The sequence below is a fragment of the Grampus griseus genome (genome assembly GCF_964374135.1).
Source record: "Grampus griseus genome assembly, chromosome: 1".
NCBI classification, from domain to species: Eukaryota; Metazoa; Chordata; class Mammalia; order Artiodactyla; family Delphinidae; genus Grampus; species Grampus griseus.
The window spans coordinates 34,660,850-34,679,411 of NC_139017.1; the positions used below are offsets into that span (position 1 = coordinate 34,660,850).

Genomic DNA, 18,562 nt, shown 5'->3' on the forward strand with positions numbered 1-18,562 from the left:
ACTTGGGAAATGGAGTAGAGAAATACTTCCTAGACATGCTAAGAGGTATCATCTAAAAATAATAGTGAACACTGTATTAAAAAAGTGCTGCTCAAAGTGTTTGTTACAGTTTGTGAGGAGGTAAATATAGAAATGAGTAAGAATTTAGAAATACTTAATGATGTTTTGACAGTAAACTTGTATTTGTTGAATCTAATAATTAGAAAACTTGGGTTTGTATTTTATGTTTTTCTATTTCATATTTCTAGGAATTTATTTTTGGTATATTTTACAAAAATATTGTTCCCAGTGGATTAGGGGAAAAAACTCAAAGCCAGTTCTTCATTGCGGATAGTTGGAGATGCCCTGCTCTAGGGGAACTTCTGTAAAGTTAAAACAAGACCAAGGTGTCCACTGTCACCACCATTACTCAGTGTAATGCAGTAAATAAAAAGGAATATGTAGAAAGAAATGAGGTGTAAATATTATAAAGAATCTAATTGGACACATATCTTACTATAATAGTAAAAATTATAAAGAACTTGTGCATATGTAGTTTGTAGGACCTGTAAGAACAGTGCAATGGATTTTCACTGAAGGATAGCATCAAGAACTCTTAAGAGTCTGAGATTTTACCACACTTGCAAGCTAACAGTTCAGACTGCCACAGTTTCATAGATACTGACAGAAGACACAAGACTTCTGAGTCAGAGACAAAGGATGTTACTCATGGGATAGTAGGCACCATACTCTTCATGTTTGCCTCAGTTCCCCCTTGTCCCTGAACCCCTTGGGGGACGGTGTGGAGTAGGTCCAGGTGGATGCTGAGGACACAGTGGGTCTGTATCACAGCTGAGGCACCTGAGCTTAAGGAAAGCCCCTAGTGTTGGGGGGCTGCTGGCAAACCTGCCGGCTATCTTTATCATACTTGTTAGGAAACAAACCTGCCTCCTACCCTGGAGGAAGATATTGTCTTCATCTTGCAAGTTTATTTGCTCTCCAAGCATCCTTGAAAAAATGTTTAAATAAAACTTGAAAAAGCTTGAGATATCTGTGGGGAATTGTCTCAGCAGATAGAAAAGTGATGAAATGTAGAGCCACATATTTGGGCACGCATGTTACTGGAAGATGTCGGCCGGTGGGAGTGTTATTGTAAGACAGCAGCCAGCTCATTGTCAGGAAGTCCGTTCTCCCTGAGTAAGTTCTATAAATTTAACATAATATTTGGTAAAATAGATGAAAAGGGTAATTTGGAAAAATTATTGCTGAAGAATTTGAAGAAGTTAAAAGTATTAGCCATCCCTACTATATATTAATAAAGATTTTTAATTATTTTTAGTTTGCAGTAACTAAATTTGCATGATACTAGTTTCAAGATGGGGAGGGATGGTGTATGCATACATGTGCCTATGTGTGTATGCAAATAACGTAGAACAGGTCTCAGGATAGGAAAGGCCATTTTACTGAGGTGTCACAGCAGAAACTAGATTTGACTGCGGAAACAAAAACAAAATAATGTTAAGCAGCGTTTAACAAAGTTAAAAGGAAAAGGACAAATTATTTTGCAACGTGTATGACACAGTGAATAGCACTGAAATATTAAATTCTTAGAAATTAGTGGGAATGATGAATTATCCAGATAGAGTAATGGGCAAATAAAATGTAAATGAAAATAACCGGTCACCGTAACAACAAAACAGAACTAATACTGGTAAAGATGTAAGACGTATGCTGTAATTCCGAGGATTGGTGAGGCTGTGGGGAAGTAGGTTCTCATATAGAGTGCAAGCTTGGAAGTCAGCCTTTCTGTAGAGCGCTATGATGCTTTTTTAAATCTTGATGCCTTTTAACCCAGCAAGTTGCCTTTCGTGAATTTTTCCCAAAAGAAATAAGCCAAAGTACAAAGAGTTTATGGCAATGCTGTTTTATGATTTAAGATTGGCTACAATCTGAATGTCTGCTAACATGGAGACTGATCTCTAACAGTTCCTACTTTTCTTTTCTGGTAGTATTGTATTATACTTGACATACTGTGTATTTACTTGTTGTTTATTTAGCTCTGTAAGAATACAGAATTAGAATGTAGCTGTTTGAATATAGCTCTGTAACTACAGAACATCTGGTTGGTTCATTACTTTATCCTCAGTACCCATAATAATGTCTACCACGTAGACGTCTCTTAACAGATGCTTCTTGGAAGTTGAACATATTTATAAAGGTATTAAGTGGAGGGACTTCCCTGGTGGTCCAGTTGTTCAGAATCTGCCTTCCGATGCAGGGGATGCGAGTTCGATCCCTAGTCAGGGAACTAAGATCCCCCGTGCTGCGGGGCAGCTAAGCCCATGCATTCCACAACTACTGAGCCTGCGCGCTCTAGAGCCTGAGCACCACAACTAGAGAGAAGCCCATGTGCCGCAACTGAGACCTGACACAGCCAAATAAATAAATAAATAAATATTTTATTTTAAAAAAGATATTAAGTGGAAAAGGTAAATTAACTATACAGCATAAACTTTTTGTGGAAAAACGATCCCACTTTTTGTGGAAAAACTGTATTCATCTACATAATTATGTAAGCTCCAGATGGAAAATGATGAATATTTTTACTGCCCTGTCCTTTTCTGCCTGAAATGAGAGCATAACAGTTTTATAATACTGAAAAAACAAAGATGTTAATATTATGAGGAAAGGAGGGGTGACACGTGGACCTCCTCTAAGAATAAGAATTTAATATTTTCTGAAGGCGAAATTACTGACACTGTCTTGACTTTTCAAACTCTTGCAGGTAGCACCCCCTCCGCCCCCAATTACTGATGCACCTGACAGCACAGCAGATACTGGTGGAGGTTTACCAACAACCATGGGAGGACCTCTTCCTCCACATCTGGCTCTCAAAACAGGTAAGGGACTTGAATGTGTGCACATGACTGAGAATAAGATACACGATCTTGCATTCATCATCTTTCTTTCTCACTTGGATAGATAGAAATAACTATAGTAAACTCATAATTTTCAGAGAACCTAAGAACCACATAATACCACCAGATTATTTAATCTCTTTTATAAATTGGTACAGCTCAATTCCTTGCTGTCTTCAGCTTTTACTAGTTTTTGATCCCTGGATAGATTTTGCACAGGCTAGAACATTTGGTTAAAGGGGTCTTATTTACTGCTCTTTCTTGTTTCTAACTTATTTCTACCAAATATATTGTAGGCTTGTTTGTTTGCCCTATGGATCCCAGTCATTGCTGAATTCTATATATACCAAAACTTTATTAGTGTGTCCGCTGTAGGGTAGATTAAGTGGAATATTTGTCAAATTGCCTAAGTCTCAGATCCAGTGTTTATGAAACAAGAATAGCAGTAGTACTTACTTATAAGATTATTATGAAGAGTAAACTTTTAAAAAGCATATAATAAACTTGATAGAGTTTCAGTCAATATTAACTACTATTTTTAGTTATTCTGCTTTCTCATCAAGATTCATCACTTTTCAACACCTTTTAAGCTTCTCCTTATTTCCGTCTCTAGCACTAGTAGTTAGCTTTCTTTCAGGATCATACTTAGCAAAGAAACCATTTTATCATTTAATCAGCTATTATTGGGTTGGCCAAAAAAGTGCCTTTGTTTTTTAAGTAAAAATAAAAGGCACATTTTTCATTTTCACCAAGAACTTTATTGAACAACGTATCCACCCTTTTTGTTCCACTACCTTCTACCATTTTTTAGGCAACTTCATAATTCCATCTTCCCAAAACTTTTTAGCTTTTTGAGCAAAAAACTATTCTAGGTGCCTTTTACAGTCTTCCAGGGAATTGAAATTTTTCCATTAAGAGAATTTTATAAAGAGGTAAATAAATGGAAATCTGAAGGTGCAATGTCTACTGAACACGGTGGATGAATCGGAACTTCCCAGCCAAGCTGTAGCAGTTTTTGCCTGGTCATCAAAGAAACATGTGGTCTTGCATTATCCTGGTGGAAGGTTATGCGTTTTCTGTTGACTAATTCCAGACGCTTTTCGTCGAGTGCTGCTTTCAGTTGGTCTAATTGGGAGCAGTACTTGTTGGAATTAATGGTTTGGTTTTCTGGAAGGAGCTCATAATAGAGGACTCCCTTCCAGTCCCACCATATACACAACATCACCTTCTTTGGATGAAGACAGGCCTTTGTTGTGGTTGGTAGTGGTTTCGTTTCGCTTGCCCCATGATCTCTTCCGTTCCACATTATTGTACAGTACCCACTTTTCATCACCTGTCACAATTTGTTTTAAAAACAGAATGTTTGGAGGCTTCCCTGGTGGCGCAGTGGTTGGGAGTCCGCCTGCCGATGCAGGGGACGCGGGTTCGTACCCCGGTCTGGGAAGATCCCACATGCCGCGGAGCGGCTGGGCCCGTGAGCCATGGCTGCTGAGCCTGCGCGTCCAGAGCCTGTGCTCCATAACGGGAGAGGCCACACAGTGAGAGGCCTGCGTGCCGCAAAAAAAAACCCAAAAAAACCCAAAAAACAGAACGTTTGGGACTTCCCTGGTGGTACAGTGGTTAAGAACCCGCCTGCCAGTGCCGGGGACATAGGTTTGAGCCCTGGTCCGGGAAGATCCAACATGCCATGGAGCAACTAAGCCCATGCGCCACTACTGAGCCTGCACTCTAGAGCCCGCGAGCCACAACTACTGAAGCCCGTGCACCTAGAGCCCACACAGTGCAACTAAGAGTAGCCCCCACTCACCACAACTAGAGAAAGCAGCAACGAAGACCCAGTGCAGCCAAAAATAAATAAATAAAATAAATTTTAAAGTAATAATTAAAAAATAAATAAAAATGGAGCATTTTCATTATGTTTAAGTAGAGAATCACATGCAGGAAGTACGGTCAAGAAGCTTTTTCTGCTTAATTTACGTGGAACCCAAACATCAAAGTGATTAACATAACCAAGCTGGTGCAAATGATTTTCAGCAGTTGATTTGGATATTTTGAGCATGTCAGCTATTTCCCATGTTGTATAACATTGAATGTTCTCAATTAATGTCTCGATTTGATCTCTGTCAACTTCAACTGGTCTACCTGACCGTGGAGAAATCTCCAGCACGAAATTTCACAAACCGCTTCTGACACGTTCGCTCAGTCACCGCACCTTTTCCATACACTGCACAAATCTTCTTTTGCATTTCGGTAGCATTTTCGCCTTTCTTGAAATAATAAAGCATAATATGCCGAAAATGTTGCTTTTTTTCCTTCCATCTTCAGTATTAAAATAGCTACACAGGGCTTCCCTGGTGGCGCAGTGGTTGAGAGTCCGCCTGCCGATGCAGGGGACACGGGTTCATGCCCCGGTCCAGGAAGATCCCACATGCCACGGAGCGCCTGGGCCTGTGAGCCATGGCCGCTGAGCCTGCGCTCTGCAACGGGAGAGGCCACAGCAGTGAGAGACCCGCGTACCGCAAAAAAAAAAAAAAAAATGACTACACAAAAATTCACCAATTTTGATAAGTCTTTTATTAAATGCTCGCTGATATGACAGCTGTCACATACAGTCTAACAAAATTGTTTTAAATGAAGTTAAAGACAACTTTAAGTGCTCCTAGAGCCATCTTACAGGAAAAATCTGAATGAACCTTTTGGCCAACCCAATACATATGCAACAACTTAAAGCTACATTGATAACGTATGCTGGGTTATCAGTCACTTATGATCATTACTGGTAGCACCCCCCTGTATACCATCTTTGGAATTAGCAATTTAGACCTGTATTCAGTCATGTAACACTTTTCAGGTAAGTCATAGAGGTTTCAGGCCCATTTCCAAATAACTGAAACGTTGGATTTCTAATAATGGAGTGCTAAAATCTAAATTAGGAGTATTTTTAAAAAATATTTAGGATCTTCATACAGTTTGATTTATCAAGGGAACAATCATTTTCTTCCCGTAATAGAAAATAATTCTGGAATTGGGGCCTCTGGCTATGGTGCTCCTGGGCCCACCTGGGATCGAGGAGCCAATTTGAAGGATTATTACTCAAGAAAAGAAGAGCAAGAAGTACAAGCGGTAAGGCTGTAACCCTGTGTTACACCTCCTGGAATGTGATTTAGGACTTGGTTCATGGCAAGGTTTAAGATATTTGCAACTTAATAAGTTGGTGATTGTTTTAAGTAGTTATTTGAGACTGATTGTTCACCCAAAACACCATAAACCTAAGCTGCCTGTTAAATCTGGTCATTAGAATTGCCTGTGAAATAAAACAATTTTTCATGGTGTTAATAAAAGATCTCTTCATCTGCTTTGTAGGAAATGTAGGTGCCTCAGTAAACGTCCTTTCATGAGCACTCATGGTAAAGGCGTTTTCATAAGACAGAACACTTACTTTTCCACTTGATATATGTAAAGTGTTAAAACCAGCGTAAAAAATTTTGTCAAAGGTTTCTTTGGAACAGTTTAAATACAGTACATTAACTAATAGCTTGTTTATACAATAGGGCCATCACATGGAGTAAAAACTAAATTCTGGCTCAATTTTGACTAGGATTAGAAACTATTAAACAACTTTTGCATTATAAAGCATGGTACAAAAAAGTTATTTTTGTGCGTTAAGTGTACATAACTAAACTAAACTTAGTGGAGGCAAATTTAATTATCATTGATTCAACAGACCCTTGAATCCGAAGAAGTGGATTTAAATGCTGGGCTACATGGAAACTGGACCTTGGAAAATGCTAAGGCTCGTCTGAACCAATATTTCCAAAAAGAAAAGATCCAAGGAGAATATAAGTACACCCAAGTGGGTCCTGATCACAACAGGTTTGCTTGTTTCACTCTTTGCCTTCTGTAGTAAGTTAGGGTTTTGTATAGTCATTCTATTTTTGTATGTGCTATCTGGTTCAGTTTGTGGATTAGCAGCAAATTGAGAAAAGATATGTTATTTTGCCCAAGAAAAATTGTTATTGATTTGTAATGTGCAGTTTACCATGGTTTTCACTTAGGAGTGTGATTTTAGCTGTGTAAGAAGTTATGCAAAAATCTGCTGTTTGTGTTGCTAGACTTTTAGGTTCTCGTATGAATCTGAGAGGCAAAACTCGTAGCCACAAGTAGTGGTTTGTCCATAATTGACTTAAAAATCAGCCAGAGGTAGTGAGTTTATTGTTCACTGTGGTATTAGAGGCAGTTATAATGTTTATTTCTTCCGCGCATCAAGTTAGACACTTAAGTTTAGAGTGGTCAGAGGTAGATGGCATTGCATCTAGATCCAAAGTTCCCATCAGCTTGGAAAGTTGCCAGCTCTTCAGTCCTATTATTGAAGTTTTAAGGACTTATTGTAAAGCTGAAGGAGAGCCTCAATCTTTGTATGAGTTAAATTAGCACACTTTTATTCTGTTAAATTTATAAAACTGAACATAAAGGGAGGAGGTTGTTCTAACAGTGACAGTATGTTTCTCAGCCTGCTTGCTGTTCTTCCTGAGAGCATTCCAGGGTGTAGTAATTATTACTCCCAGGAAGGCTCATATGGATTAGACTCTTCTGGGGGCACTATATTTTATTGGAAGGGAGGGAATGTTACAATGGAAATCTGGATGATTTAATTTGCTGTCCTTATATGAAATAAATTATTCAAAATACATCAAAAGTTTTTCTCTTGAAAATCAAAGGGTTCTTTGGTTGCATCTAGCAGCCCTAAAATAATTATAACTAACAAAAAACTTTGACACTGGTCAAAATGATGTTCAGAGCATGGTTCCCCCTGCTTCGCACTGTTTTGTTCAATCCTGAATTCTCAAATACTTAAATTTAACGTCAGACTTTTTTAAACCCTCAAAGATCATAAAGGAAACATTCATTTGTTGATGATTTTTAAAAAAAATATTTTGTTTTTCTGCACTGATTGGGCTTAGTAGCAATTGGTGACTTTAAGAACAGTTAGATAATTTAAGTATGCCTCAAGCTTATTATAAACTTTTTTTTTTAAGTGTCTTATTGGCTTCTGATACAAAGTTGAAGAATTCAGGCTATGATGAGGAAGGCAGAGAAGTTGGGGGAGCTAGGACAGCATTGCTCTTTATATGTCCTTTATTTAAAGGCATAACAGACAGCAACACCAGAGGTCTGTGTTCATACACACATGTGCTGCTGCTTAGGCTGAACTAAGCAATCACATGGGAAACTATTGTAAACTGATTTCTGGTGTTGCTGTTCCCCCTAGGTGGAGGAGAATGAGATTGAGTGCTGACTTTAAGCCTGGCTGAGAAACATACTGGCATCGGTGTCATTAATGAAAGGGTGGATGTTGTTCCCTTGAAAGCCAGTGGCCTTTGACCCCTGAAGCCGCTGTGCCTGAAGGTCAGTTCACATGAGGTATAGGAAGGAATCTAACATTTATTTTTTTTCTAAAGTCTCACCTAACCTTTTATTCACAGCACAAACTCAAGGTTAGAATGTACATGAGTAGTGGAAGGGATCAGAAAGCATAGATTTCAAAGGGCATTTTTGCCCTTGTTAAAACCTAAATTTATTCCCTAGAATCTGCTAGAAATTTTAGCTATAATTTTCAAAAATATTTTGTTCTCCAGGACCTGATTTAAATAAAGTGTGATATAAGTAAGCTAAATTTTTTGTTATCAAGGGCTGCTTCCAACTGCAGGCAGATATCAGACCCCCGCCTCAGGAACCACTGACATGTGCACAGTGGTTGTACACCCATGTGTATGTGTGCATACCTGCATATATTTAGCTTATCTTAGCAGATTGAAATCATTAGTGGGTGGCCCATGCAAAGGAATCTTAAAACAATCACAACTATAATTTAAGGGGTTTTAGGCCTATTTTATTTCTCGGCCTCAAGCTGAGTGGAAAATTCCTTTTCACTGAATGTATTCTAGCTATTCAGACTGCAACCTGTGAAATAAGAGTTAAAAGTAAGTAAATATAGAACCAAAAACCCTAACATTTTCTTTTCGTGAACAGTTGGTTCATCAACTTTGATTACAGCTGTCTCGTGCCATGTTGTGCATTATTTAAAGTTTATGTACTTCATTTGTTCTAGGATTGAACAGATATAAGTGTTTACAGTGGTTTTTTGCTTTGATTTGCCTAAGCAGTTGGAAAGCCTGCCTGATTGGGGAGTCCTGGATTTAATAATTTCTAAGAGTGAAATTTCTAACCTTGTTTATATATATTCTTACAGGAGCTTTATTGCAGAAATGACCATTTATATCAAGCAGCTGGGCAGAAGTAAGTGCTTCCCTGATACTCTGAGCCTTGTATAGTGGAGTAGTATTCGCTTTAAAGTCTTGAGCCACATATATGTAAGCTTTATTAATTTGATGGAGTCCATGATATAAGGTAGCATTTAGGGTATTTTAGAATATTAGAAGGCCCACTTTCCCATTTTTGCATGTGAAAAGAAAGATTGTGTTAGTTTACATTTCAAAGGGTAAGAGGTGGTAGGCTACTGAAGAATCTGCCACTGTCAAAGAACTTTAAAATGTTTTTTTATCTTTCTACATAAAAGATATAATTCCTTTGGGTAAGGCTAGCTAGGTGACATTTAGAAAGGAGTTAATCAGATGACAGGATTGGAGGCCTAAAAGTGAATGTGAGCATTTATAAGAGTCACGGAGTCAAGAAGAAAAGGTGAGAAGTTTACCCTGAGGAAGCACTTAAGGAATAGGTTGGGGTTATTCATAAAGGAAGTAGAAAGGCAAAGATATATTGCCTTTATTCTTAGTAAGTTTAAAGCAAGCAGTGTGTCATGCTTGAAAGTACGGAATAGCCCTGTGTACCTGGTTTTGTTACTAGCGAGTATTGTGACTTTGAATAAATCACACCTACATTGCTGGGACTCAATTTACTTCACTAAAAATTAGGAGAAATGGCTGAAGATTCTTTCCAGCTTGAGAATTCTGCAACTAACTCTGATGACTTAAATTTAGTATATCAAAGACTTCTAATAGAATCAAGCCTTTGAATGAATCACGAGGAGATGATGTTGAATTTTTTTATCCTAGACCTTAAAGATAAATTACTCTGTGTGAATGGGAGTTTATTTTAAACTTATTGGAACACAGCTACAGTCATTTGTTTATGTCAGGGAAGAGCAAACTTCTGTAAAAGTCCAGATAAATATTTTAAGCTTAGTGGGTCACATATATCACACATTATTTCTGTCTTATATTTATGACTCTTTAAAATTTTTACAACGTTTTTAGTTCCTGGGCCCATAGGTTCGTCAAACCCTGGTTTAAGTATTGTCAGTGAATGCTTTCACACTTGAGAGACAGAGCTGAGTAATTGTGACAGACGATGTGGCCTACAAAGCCTAAAATATTTATTTTCTGACCCTTTATAGAAGAAGATTGGTGTCTCCTGGTCTAGGCACTTTGGGCCCATTTTCTTTCCTTTGATTTGCTTTTTGATCCTTTACTTTTCAGAAGCTAAACTCTCTTTTCTTCCCCTGTTTTAATGCCAAATGATGTTAATAATAACAACTTTGTTGAAATAGGTTATTTGCTTTGATAATGATTTGTATGTGTCTTAGTGTGTGCCTGTAATCAAGATGGTTGGCTACTTAGTTGATAAGCTGTTAAAGTATGGCTTTTGGTTAACAGTTAGAATGAAAAGGAACTTAGAACTCATAACGTACTCTGTATTTTAGGGCAGCTTTTGTACCTTACCTCCTAGTTGCTTATGTTGAGATGTTTTCTTTACTTAGACGATTTATCCTTCTGTCCTTGATAATCCTGACCTTAAATTATAGGGATTTTTGCACGCGAACATGGATCAAATAAAAAATTGGCAGCACAGTCCTGTGCGCTGTCACTTGTCAGACAACTCTACCACCTTGGAGTGATTGAAGCTTACTCTGGACTTACAAAGAAGAAAGAAGGAGAGACAGTGAGTCTTTAGACTTAGTAGCCCAAAGAGATATTGTAAGATTCAATTTAGCTTCTGTTTAATAGTTGGCTAAAGAAGTTTGATAGTTCTGGGACTCTCGCCTCAAGAAATGGAAATGGCCCTACTAATCATCATTAAGTAATTCGTTCACGAGGGAACTGACTTGTTGGCTTTAGGACTGTTGTAGACCTAATGTTGACTGCATACTCTTAACCCTACTGTAGTAGATTTGAGTAGTGTTTGGGTGTATGTTACATGATTTTCATGGCCATCCCTCTTCTGCAGGTGGAGCCTTACAAAGTTAACCTTTCTCAAGATTTGGAGCATCAGCTGCAGAACATCATTCAAGAGCTAAATCTTGAGATCGTGCCCCTAGTAAGCATACAGCTATTTAGTTTACCTTTGTATTGTACTTCTCTAGTCAGACAAACAACTAGTATTGTTTTTTGGTTTTGTTTTGTTTTCTGTTATTTTTAATAGCCTGATGATCCTTCTGTGCCTGTTGTACTCAACCTTGGCAAATTGGCTCATTTTGAGCCATCTCAGCGACAGAACCAAGTGGGCGTGGTTCCTTGGTCACCTCCACAATCCAACTGGAATCCTTGGACTAGTAGCAACATTGATGAGGGGCCCCTGGCTTACGTGAGTGCAACATTATTTTTGAGATCAGACTCTCGTGTTTTACTTTTGAATATATTTCATTAGGATATCTAGATAAAAAATGATTCATTTTGAAGCTGAATTACGCTTTTGTGTGATTGTTGCCTTCTCATTTTACAGGCTACTCCAGAACAAATAAGCATGGACCTCAAGAGTGAATTAATGTATCAGCTGGAACAGGATCATGATTTGCAAGCAGTAAGTCTGTGAAGTATTTAGACATAAGGTGCTCGCAGTCTCAGAACTTTCTAGGTATGGGCAGAAGGACAGCGAATAATATGTTTTTGCCCTTTCTAGTAAGGTAGATCAAAGATACTAACCTAACTGCTAATCCTAGTTACCTCTGAGGGTAGTTGTGAGTTAAGGGCCTGTGATTCTTAAAGTGGAAGATGTGGGATAATAACTTTTTTTTTGGTAGTTTTTTTGTATTTTCTGAATGAAACAACTTAAAATATTAGAAGAAAGGGAATGTATATGTAATATCTAGGGAGAAAAGGAGGAAAATAAGGGTGTGGATAAGGCCAAAAGATAGATTCTTCAGAAATTTAATGGAAAGAGACCGTTCAACTAGAGGTATAAATATATACATTCTTTTATGAAAAAGTATATTTTGAATATGCAGCCAGTGGAAAGGAATAACTTTTTATAGAGATGGCAGATTTTTTTAGAATTAAGATAGTTGTTTCTAATATGTATATTGGTAGAAATTTAAGGTGTAACTTTTCTAATACAGATCTTACAGGAGAGAGAGTTACTGCCTGTGAAGAAATTTGAAAGTGAAATCCTGGAAGAAATTAGTCAAAATCCAGTTGTTATTATCCGAGGCGCTACTGGATGTGGTAAAACCACACAAGTTCCCCAGTTTATTCTAGATGACTTTATCCAGAATGACCGAGCAGCAGAGTGTAATATTGTAGTAACTCAGGTAAGTAGCAAGCCAGCTTACGAGGTGTGTGCCTGGTGTGGATAGGGTTTGAGAGGTGGAAACACCTAGAAGCCTGACCATTCCTAATTCTTTGATCAACTCCCCTTTGTAGTGACAAATTCTGAAAGTGGTAGAGTGTTAGGCCCTTTTAAATTAAAAAAAGAAAAAGGCGTGAAAGGAATTTAAGTCTGTGTTAATCTCCAGTATAACTCACGGATAAGCTAAACTGAACCATGTGAAGGATTCTTTTTGTCTGGGCTAGAGGGAGTCTTTGGGCCTAGAATTGAACAAAACAGAGTACTTTCTCCTTAAGTTTACATCCAAACCTTGGTTCTCTTTATCTTATCACCTTAATGTTCAATAAAAACCAGTCAGAGCAAGAGTAGACAAGATAGAAAAAGATAGAAAAACATAAATGGTTGGCTTTAGCTGAATGCTTACTATACACCAGCTTCTGTTTTGTTTGTTTATTTGTTTGTTTTAACATCTTTATTGGAGTATAATTGCTTTACAATGATGTGTTAGTTTCTGCTTTATAACAAAGTGAATCAGTTATACATATACATATGTTCTCATATCTCTTCCCTCTTGCGTCTCCCTTCCTTCCACCCTCCCTAACCCACCCCTCCAGGCGGTCACAAACCACCGAGCTGCTCTCCCTGTGCTATACGGCTACTTCCTACTAGCTATCTATTTTACATTTGGTAGTGTATATATGTCCATGCCACTCTCTCACTTTGTCACAGCTTACCCTTCCCCTCCCCACATCCTCAAGTCCATGCTCTAGTAGGTCTGTGTCTTTATTCCCGTCTTACCCCTAGGATCTTCATGACCTTTTTTTTTTCTTAGATTCCATATATATGTGTTAACATACGGTATTTGTTTTTCTCTTTCTGACTTACTTCACTCTGTATGACGGACTCTAGGTCCATCCACCTCACTACAAATAACAATTTCGTGTCTTTTTATGGCTGAGTAATATTCCATTGTATACATGTGCCACATCTTCTTTATCCGTTGATCTGTTGATGGACACTTATGTTGCTTCCATGTTCTGGCTATTGTAAATAGAGCTGCAGTGAACATTGTGGTACATGACTCTTTTTGAATTATGGTTTTCTCAGGGTATATGCCCAGTAGTGGGATTGCTGGGTCGTATGGTAGTTCTATCCAGCTTCTGTTTTAAACAGTTGATATTTTTTTTTAACTCATTTAAAGTTTATGACGCTAAGATGTAAGTACTATATTATTTAATATTTCTCTTTTAGTAACTTAAGGCACAAAGAGATTTAAAATTGTCCAAGGTTAACACAGAAGTTGTTGAAACTAGGATTCATAACCAAACAGTTGGCCTTCAGTATTCCCCCTTTTGACTGCTACATCCTGTTGTTACCTTACTAGCAGTAAGCAGTGCCTGCAAGTTTGTTGCAGTGCTTAGGGAAGAGCAGTCTTCTTAGGTTAAAGCGGTTCCTGTCAGCTCTAACCCTGTACTTCTGGCACTTGAAAGGAGAGCATTGCAAGTAGCCAGATACTACCTCTCAGGCTGGCTCAGACCTTGACTTAGGGATTCTTAACCTGGGAAGCTTAATTGATACTCAGGGTAGAGTCATGAATCTTGAAATAGCAAAAGATGTTTGTACACGTGCATTTATGTGGACATGTATAAACCATATTTTTTTAACATGTCTGAAATGAAGTATATCTTAAAATTGGCCTCTGTATTTTATAGGAGAGTTGGGTTTGGCGGGGCCTTTAAAAGATGACTGAAGGAATGCATTTAAAATGGATGATATTATAAGCTTGAAAAAAATATGATAGGTCTCCATTTTTCTGGGATAGGACCCTTAGCTTTCTTCTTCTCAAAATGTTCTTTGATTGCCCTTCTCACTCCCAAAACTGGTTATGATTTCTTTGCCTCACAGCAGAAGTTCCAACCTCAAGTACATCAATATAATATACTTGCTCTTAATGCTTATCTGATTTTTCAGGAGGTGTATTGTTCAGGAGGGCGCCATTTTACAGAACTTTGAGCTCTGCTCTGCCCTCCTTCCTTACTACCACTCTCCATTTTTAAATTCAAAACAATTCAGCCATATACACAGAAATGCTGACTTCACCAAATGAGCTGAACACCTATGGTCTCACTCAGAAGTTGTTTGCATGTCATGAGTATGAAAAAAACTAACTCCCGCCCAAGTGAGAAGTGATTTTTTTTCGCCTGCTGTCTGACATCAAATCCAAATGGTTCCAGACAAAAATGGCTTCTGTTTGTTCCAGACAAAAATAGTTTTTGTACTGTGGTCTTCAACTTTGTATAATTTGCTTACTAACTTGTGTCCCTTCCCAAATAATTTGGACATTTCTGGTGGTTTCATCTGTAAAATGAACAGATTTCTATACGTAGGCTGTAACAAACGTACTTCTTTTGCGTATAAAACAACTTTCACTTATCCACTAGTTCTTTATTTATATTGCTTCATAAAGTGATAGATTTATGAAATTGAAAGATACTTCACAGAATTATTCCATCTTTCTACTCAGGGTGGAATGTTTATAATAGATGGTCACCTTACTTCTGCTTGAAAATTTCCAGTTGTGTGGAGATGTAGCCTGTGTCTTCTGATTTTGGACAAATGACTGACCTGTCACATGAAATCGACATTCTGTGGCTTCCATCTTTTTGTCCTAGTGCTTGTCCCCAAATCAGTCTCTGATTTCTCATACCTGTAGTACGTCTTCAAAAGTTTGTATAGTGTCCTAGTATATCTCCTTTGTTTTATAAACAACTGTAGTTTAGCCATGAAGATAGAGTCTAAGGTTGTTAAGCACATTCGAAGCATCAGCATCCTACCTGAGAAGGTAGGCCTGAACATACTGATTGGTCATTGTAGAATACAGTTCTTAATAATTGTGGTATTATATAGTACTTCTGTTAAGGCAGTCTGAGACAGCATTAATAATTTTTGTAGTAATATCACTGTTGTATCATCTTTTGATTTATTTATTCATTCATTCATTTATGGCTGCGTTGGGTCTTCGTTGCTGCCTGTGTGGGTTTTCTCTAGTTGCGGCGAGCGGGGGCTACTCTTCATTGCAGTGTGCGGGCTTCTTATTGTGGTGTCTTTTCTTGTTGCGAAGCGTGGGCTCTAGGTGCGTGGGCTTCAGAAGTTGTGGCACACGGAGTCAGTCGTTGTGGCTTGCGGGCTCTAGAGTACAGGCTCGGTAGTTGTGGCGCACAGGCTTAGTTGCTCCACAGCATGTGGGATCTTCCTGGACCAGAGCTCGAACCCGTGTCCCCTGCATTGGCAGGCAGATTCTTAACCACTGCACCACCAGGGAAGCCCTCATTTTTCCTTTTTCCTCCACTTGCAGTCATATATAGGAAACCACATGAAGTCATTACTACCTAAGTTTTTTATGTGCTTGGTTAAATGTGTTATTTCAAGTCATAGAGCACAAGTTGAGAGATATTATGAACTAGAATAAAATAGAATGAGTAGCTCAAACCTTAACTCGTAACCTTACCACCAGCTTTAGTGTAAATTCTATACCAAACTCACTGTATCCTTTTTGTGCCTTCAGGCTATTCATACTCAAGCCACTTAAAACTTAGGGTGTGAGTGTGCAACAATTGAAAATAGGAAATAGTTATTTTCTGACCTTAAAGATGTTGAGAGAGGTGAATTAAAATTGCTAGGATGTTGGGCTTCCCTGGTGGCGCAGTGGTTGAGGGTCCGCCTGCCGATGCAGGGGACATGGGTTCGTGCCCCGGTCTGGGAGAATCCCACATGCCGTGGAGTGGCTGGGCCCGTGAGCCATGTCCGCTGAGCCTGCGCGTCCGGAGCCTGTGCTCCGCAACGGGAGAGGCTATAACAGTGAGAGGCCCGCGCACCGCAAAAGAAAAAAAAAAATTGCTAGGATGCAAATCAAGTATGTTAAATTAACATCTGTGAATATTTTGGCAGTCCTGCACGTACCCCAAGGTACCATCATTTCAGGATACAGCTGTCTGTCATGTAAAATAAACTCAGAACTTAGAAAATAGAGAAAGTGGAGTCTGGTATATTTTGTGATATCTGATGCCTTAGAAATCTTGTATTTTATTGCAGCCTAGTTTTATTACCATGTATTTAAATACCCAGATGAGAAATAGGGGTGCAAAGTTCTGAAAGCAGTACTCTTTCAGATACAGATTGCTAAGAAGAGAAATTACAGTTCTGGATAAATGTCAAGAGGGGTATAAAGGATGCAAATTTTGAATACTGCAAAAGAACACTTTGAGACAGGCCTTTAGCTGCTTGTGGTATGGAAAGTTTTACCGGTAATATTAGCTGTTTTAATTAATTAAAGTGAACATAGAATTGTGAAGAAGAGGTAATCACTTAGAACTAACTACTGCTATGGCTGGTCTCCAGGCAAGAGTAATAAGATTGTACAGAGCAAATGAGAGCAGATAAATACGCAGTGAAAATGTAAAGAAAAGCTCATATGCTGGAGGATAATTTGAAGTATTCTGTTGGAATGACTTAACATTATCCCTTGCTTTCATCACCACTACTTTTTACTAGTCTCACTTAAATGGGTTATTCTGTTACTTAATCCAAATACAACATAAAATTATAACAAGAGGCAGAATAATTGGGAAAAGGCTTAGTTGGAAGTAAAGAAAATTTGTATTACATCTGAAGTCATGTATATGAATTCAGGCAAAATACCTTTACCTGTGAACTTGTGTTTTTATCTATTAGAACGGGAAAAAAAATCTCATTGTTATTCTGAAGCACAAATAAAATAGTACATGCAGTCATGGTTTTTACTGTTGTTACACAGATGTTAATTATGATTGTTCTGGGGGGTCTCTGTAGTCTTGAATCTTTATATTTATTTATAGAATATAGAATATTTCTATATACTATAGAATATTTAAGAGAGGATAAGTTAAACCATATGTGGAAAGGTAGTTCTGCGGGTGTAGAAAGAAGGTGAACCTTGCTTTGTATTTATTCATTGTAGGACAGTATGTAAAACAGTTATTGAATATCCAAGGGAAAAGAGAGAAAATATTCAGGGGATAAATAGAGCAACCTATTTATAGGTTATCAGGTAGCATGCAGTCTGAGAAGTGTTTAAACATTAATAGTCTTTTACATTAAGCATTGTTCTCGCACACAAAATGCCTATCCTGCGGATAGGATAGCTAAGAATTATACTGAGAATAAGATTTTATTTTTAGTTTCTTTTTTCTGACTCTAAAAGTATTATATACCCATTGGGGAAAAAATTAGAAAATAAAGTAAATTTTAAAAGAAACCAAAGCCCATGCAGAATCCCACCATCCAGAAGTAATCATTTTTACTTTTGGCCTTTATGCTTTCAGACTTCATGTACATACTGTATGTACACCATCCTAACTTGTCCCCTTTATGTAACAGCACACCTGCTATTAAAGCAACAGAATAATTTTCTAATGACTTCATAATTTTCCATTTTATGCATATACGTTTATTTTATTCTTAAATGATAGAGATACTTTAAGATTGTTTCCAATATTTTGATATTTATGTATGCTGGGATGAATATACTTGTACATACATTTTATACTCTCATTGGATTATTTCATTGGAATAAATTCCTAGACCTGGAATTGTTGGGTCAAAGGGTATGCATATTTAAGTTTTATGCATTTTGCCATACTCCCCTCAGGAAGAATCATACTGATTTCCAGTTGGATCAGTTATGAATAAAAGAAGCACTTCTCTTTTTAATATGTATTTTAAATGTTTATTTTGAAGTTAGGGCTGTTGAAATTGGAAGGCGGTAAGTTAGAGAAGCATACAAAACATGGAAAGGAGATTGTAGGGTCATTTGTTTCTTTGCTGTTTGAATAGTCATCTTGATATTGATGTTTTCTACTTTTACTCAAGGAAATTTGGCCAGTAGGGCTTCTGAAGATGGTTGTTTTAGCACTTCTTATGTTAATTTGTAACAGCCTCTGTCGTGGATGTCTTGGGAGGTGAGGACTGTACCCATATTCACTTTAAAAGGCTGGAAACTACAAAGGTGATTGACCTGAAAGTAGCCTCAAGCTGGTAAAAGCAATCCTTGAGTATCCAGTAGCATA

General features: G+C 37.8%; 1 protein-coding gene across 4 annotated transcripts in view; it reads left to right on the forward strand.

The window, feature by feature from the left end:
* The window catches only part of DHX9 (DExH-box helicase 9), a 70,566-nt gene that overhangs the window by 30,180 nt on the left and 21,824 nt on the right, over window positions 1–18,562 (forward strand). For 3 of the 4 annotated variants that reach the window (XM_082663401.1, XM_082663400.1, XM_082663402.1), the window contains exons 4-12: window positions 2,765–2,879; window positions 5,908–6,020; window positions 6,622–6,770; window positions 9,148–9,194; window positions 10,720–10,856; window positions 11,142–11,231; window positions 11,337–11,498; window positions 11,637–11,714; window positions 12,250–12,441. In XM_082663401.1, coding sequence (XP_082519527.1) covers window positions 2,765–2,879; window positions 5,908–6,020; window positions 6,622–6,770; window positions 9,148–9,194; window positions 10,720–10,856; window positions 11,142–11,231; window positions 11,337–11,498; window positions 11,637–11,714; window positions 12,250–12,441 — 1,083 coding nt within the window. Of the gene's footprint in view, window positions 1–2,764; window positions 2,880–5,907; window positions 6,021–6,621; window positions 6,771–8,249; window positions 8,304–9,147; window positions 9,195–10,719; window positions 10,857–11,141; window positions 11,232–11,336; window positions 11,499–11,636; window positions 11,715–12,249; window positions 12,442–18,562 lie in introns of those variants that run through there. The other variant, XM_082663403.1, reaches the window with a different exon arrangement.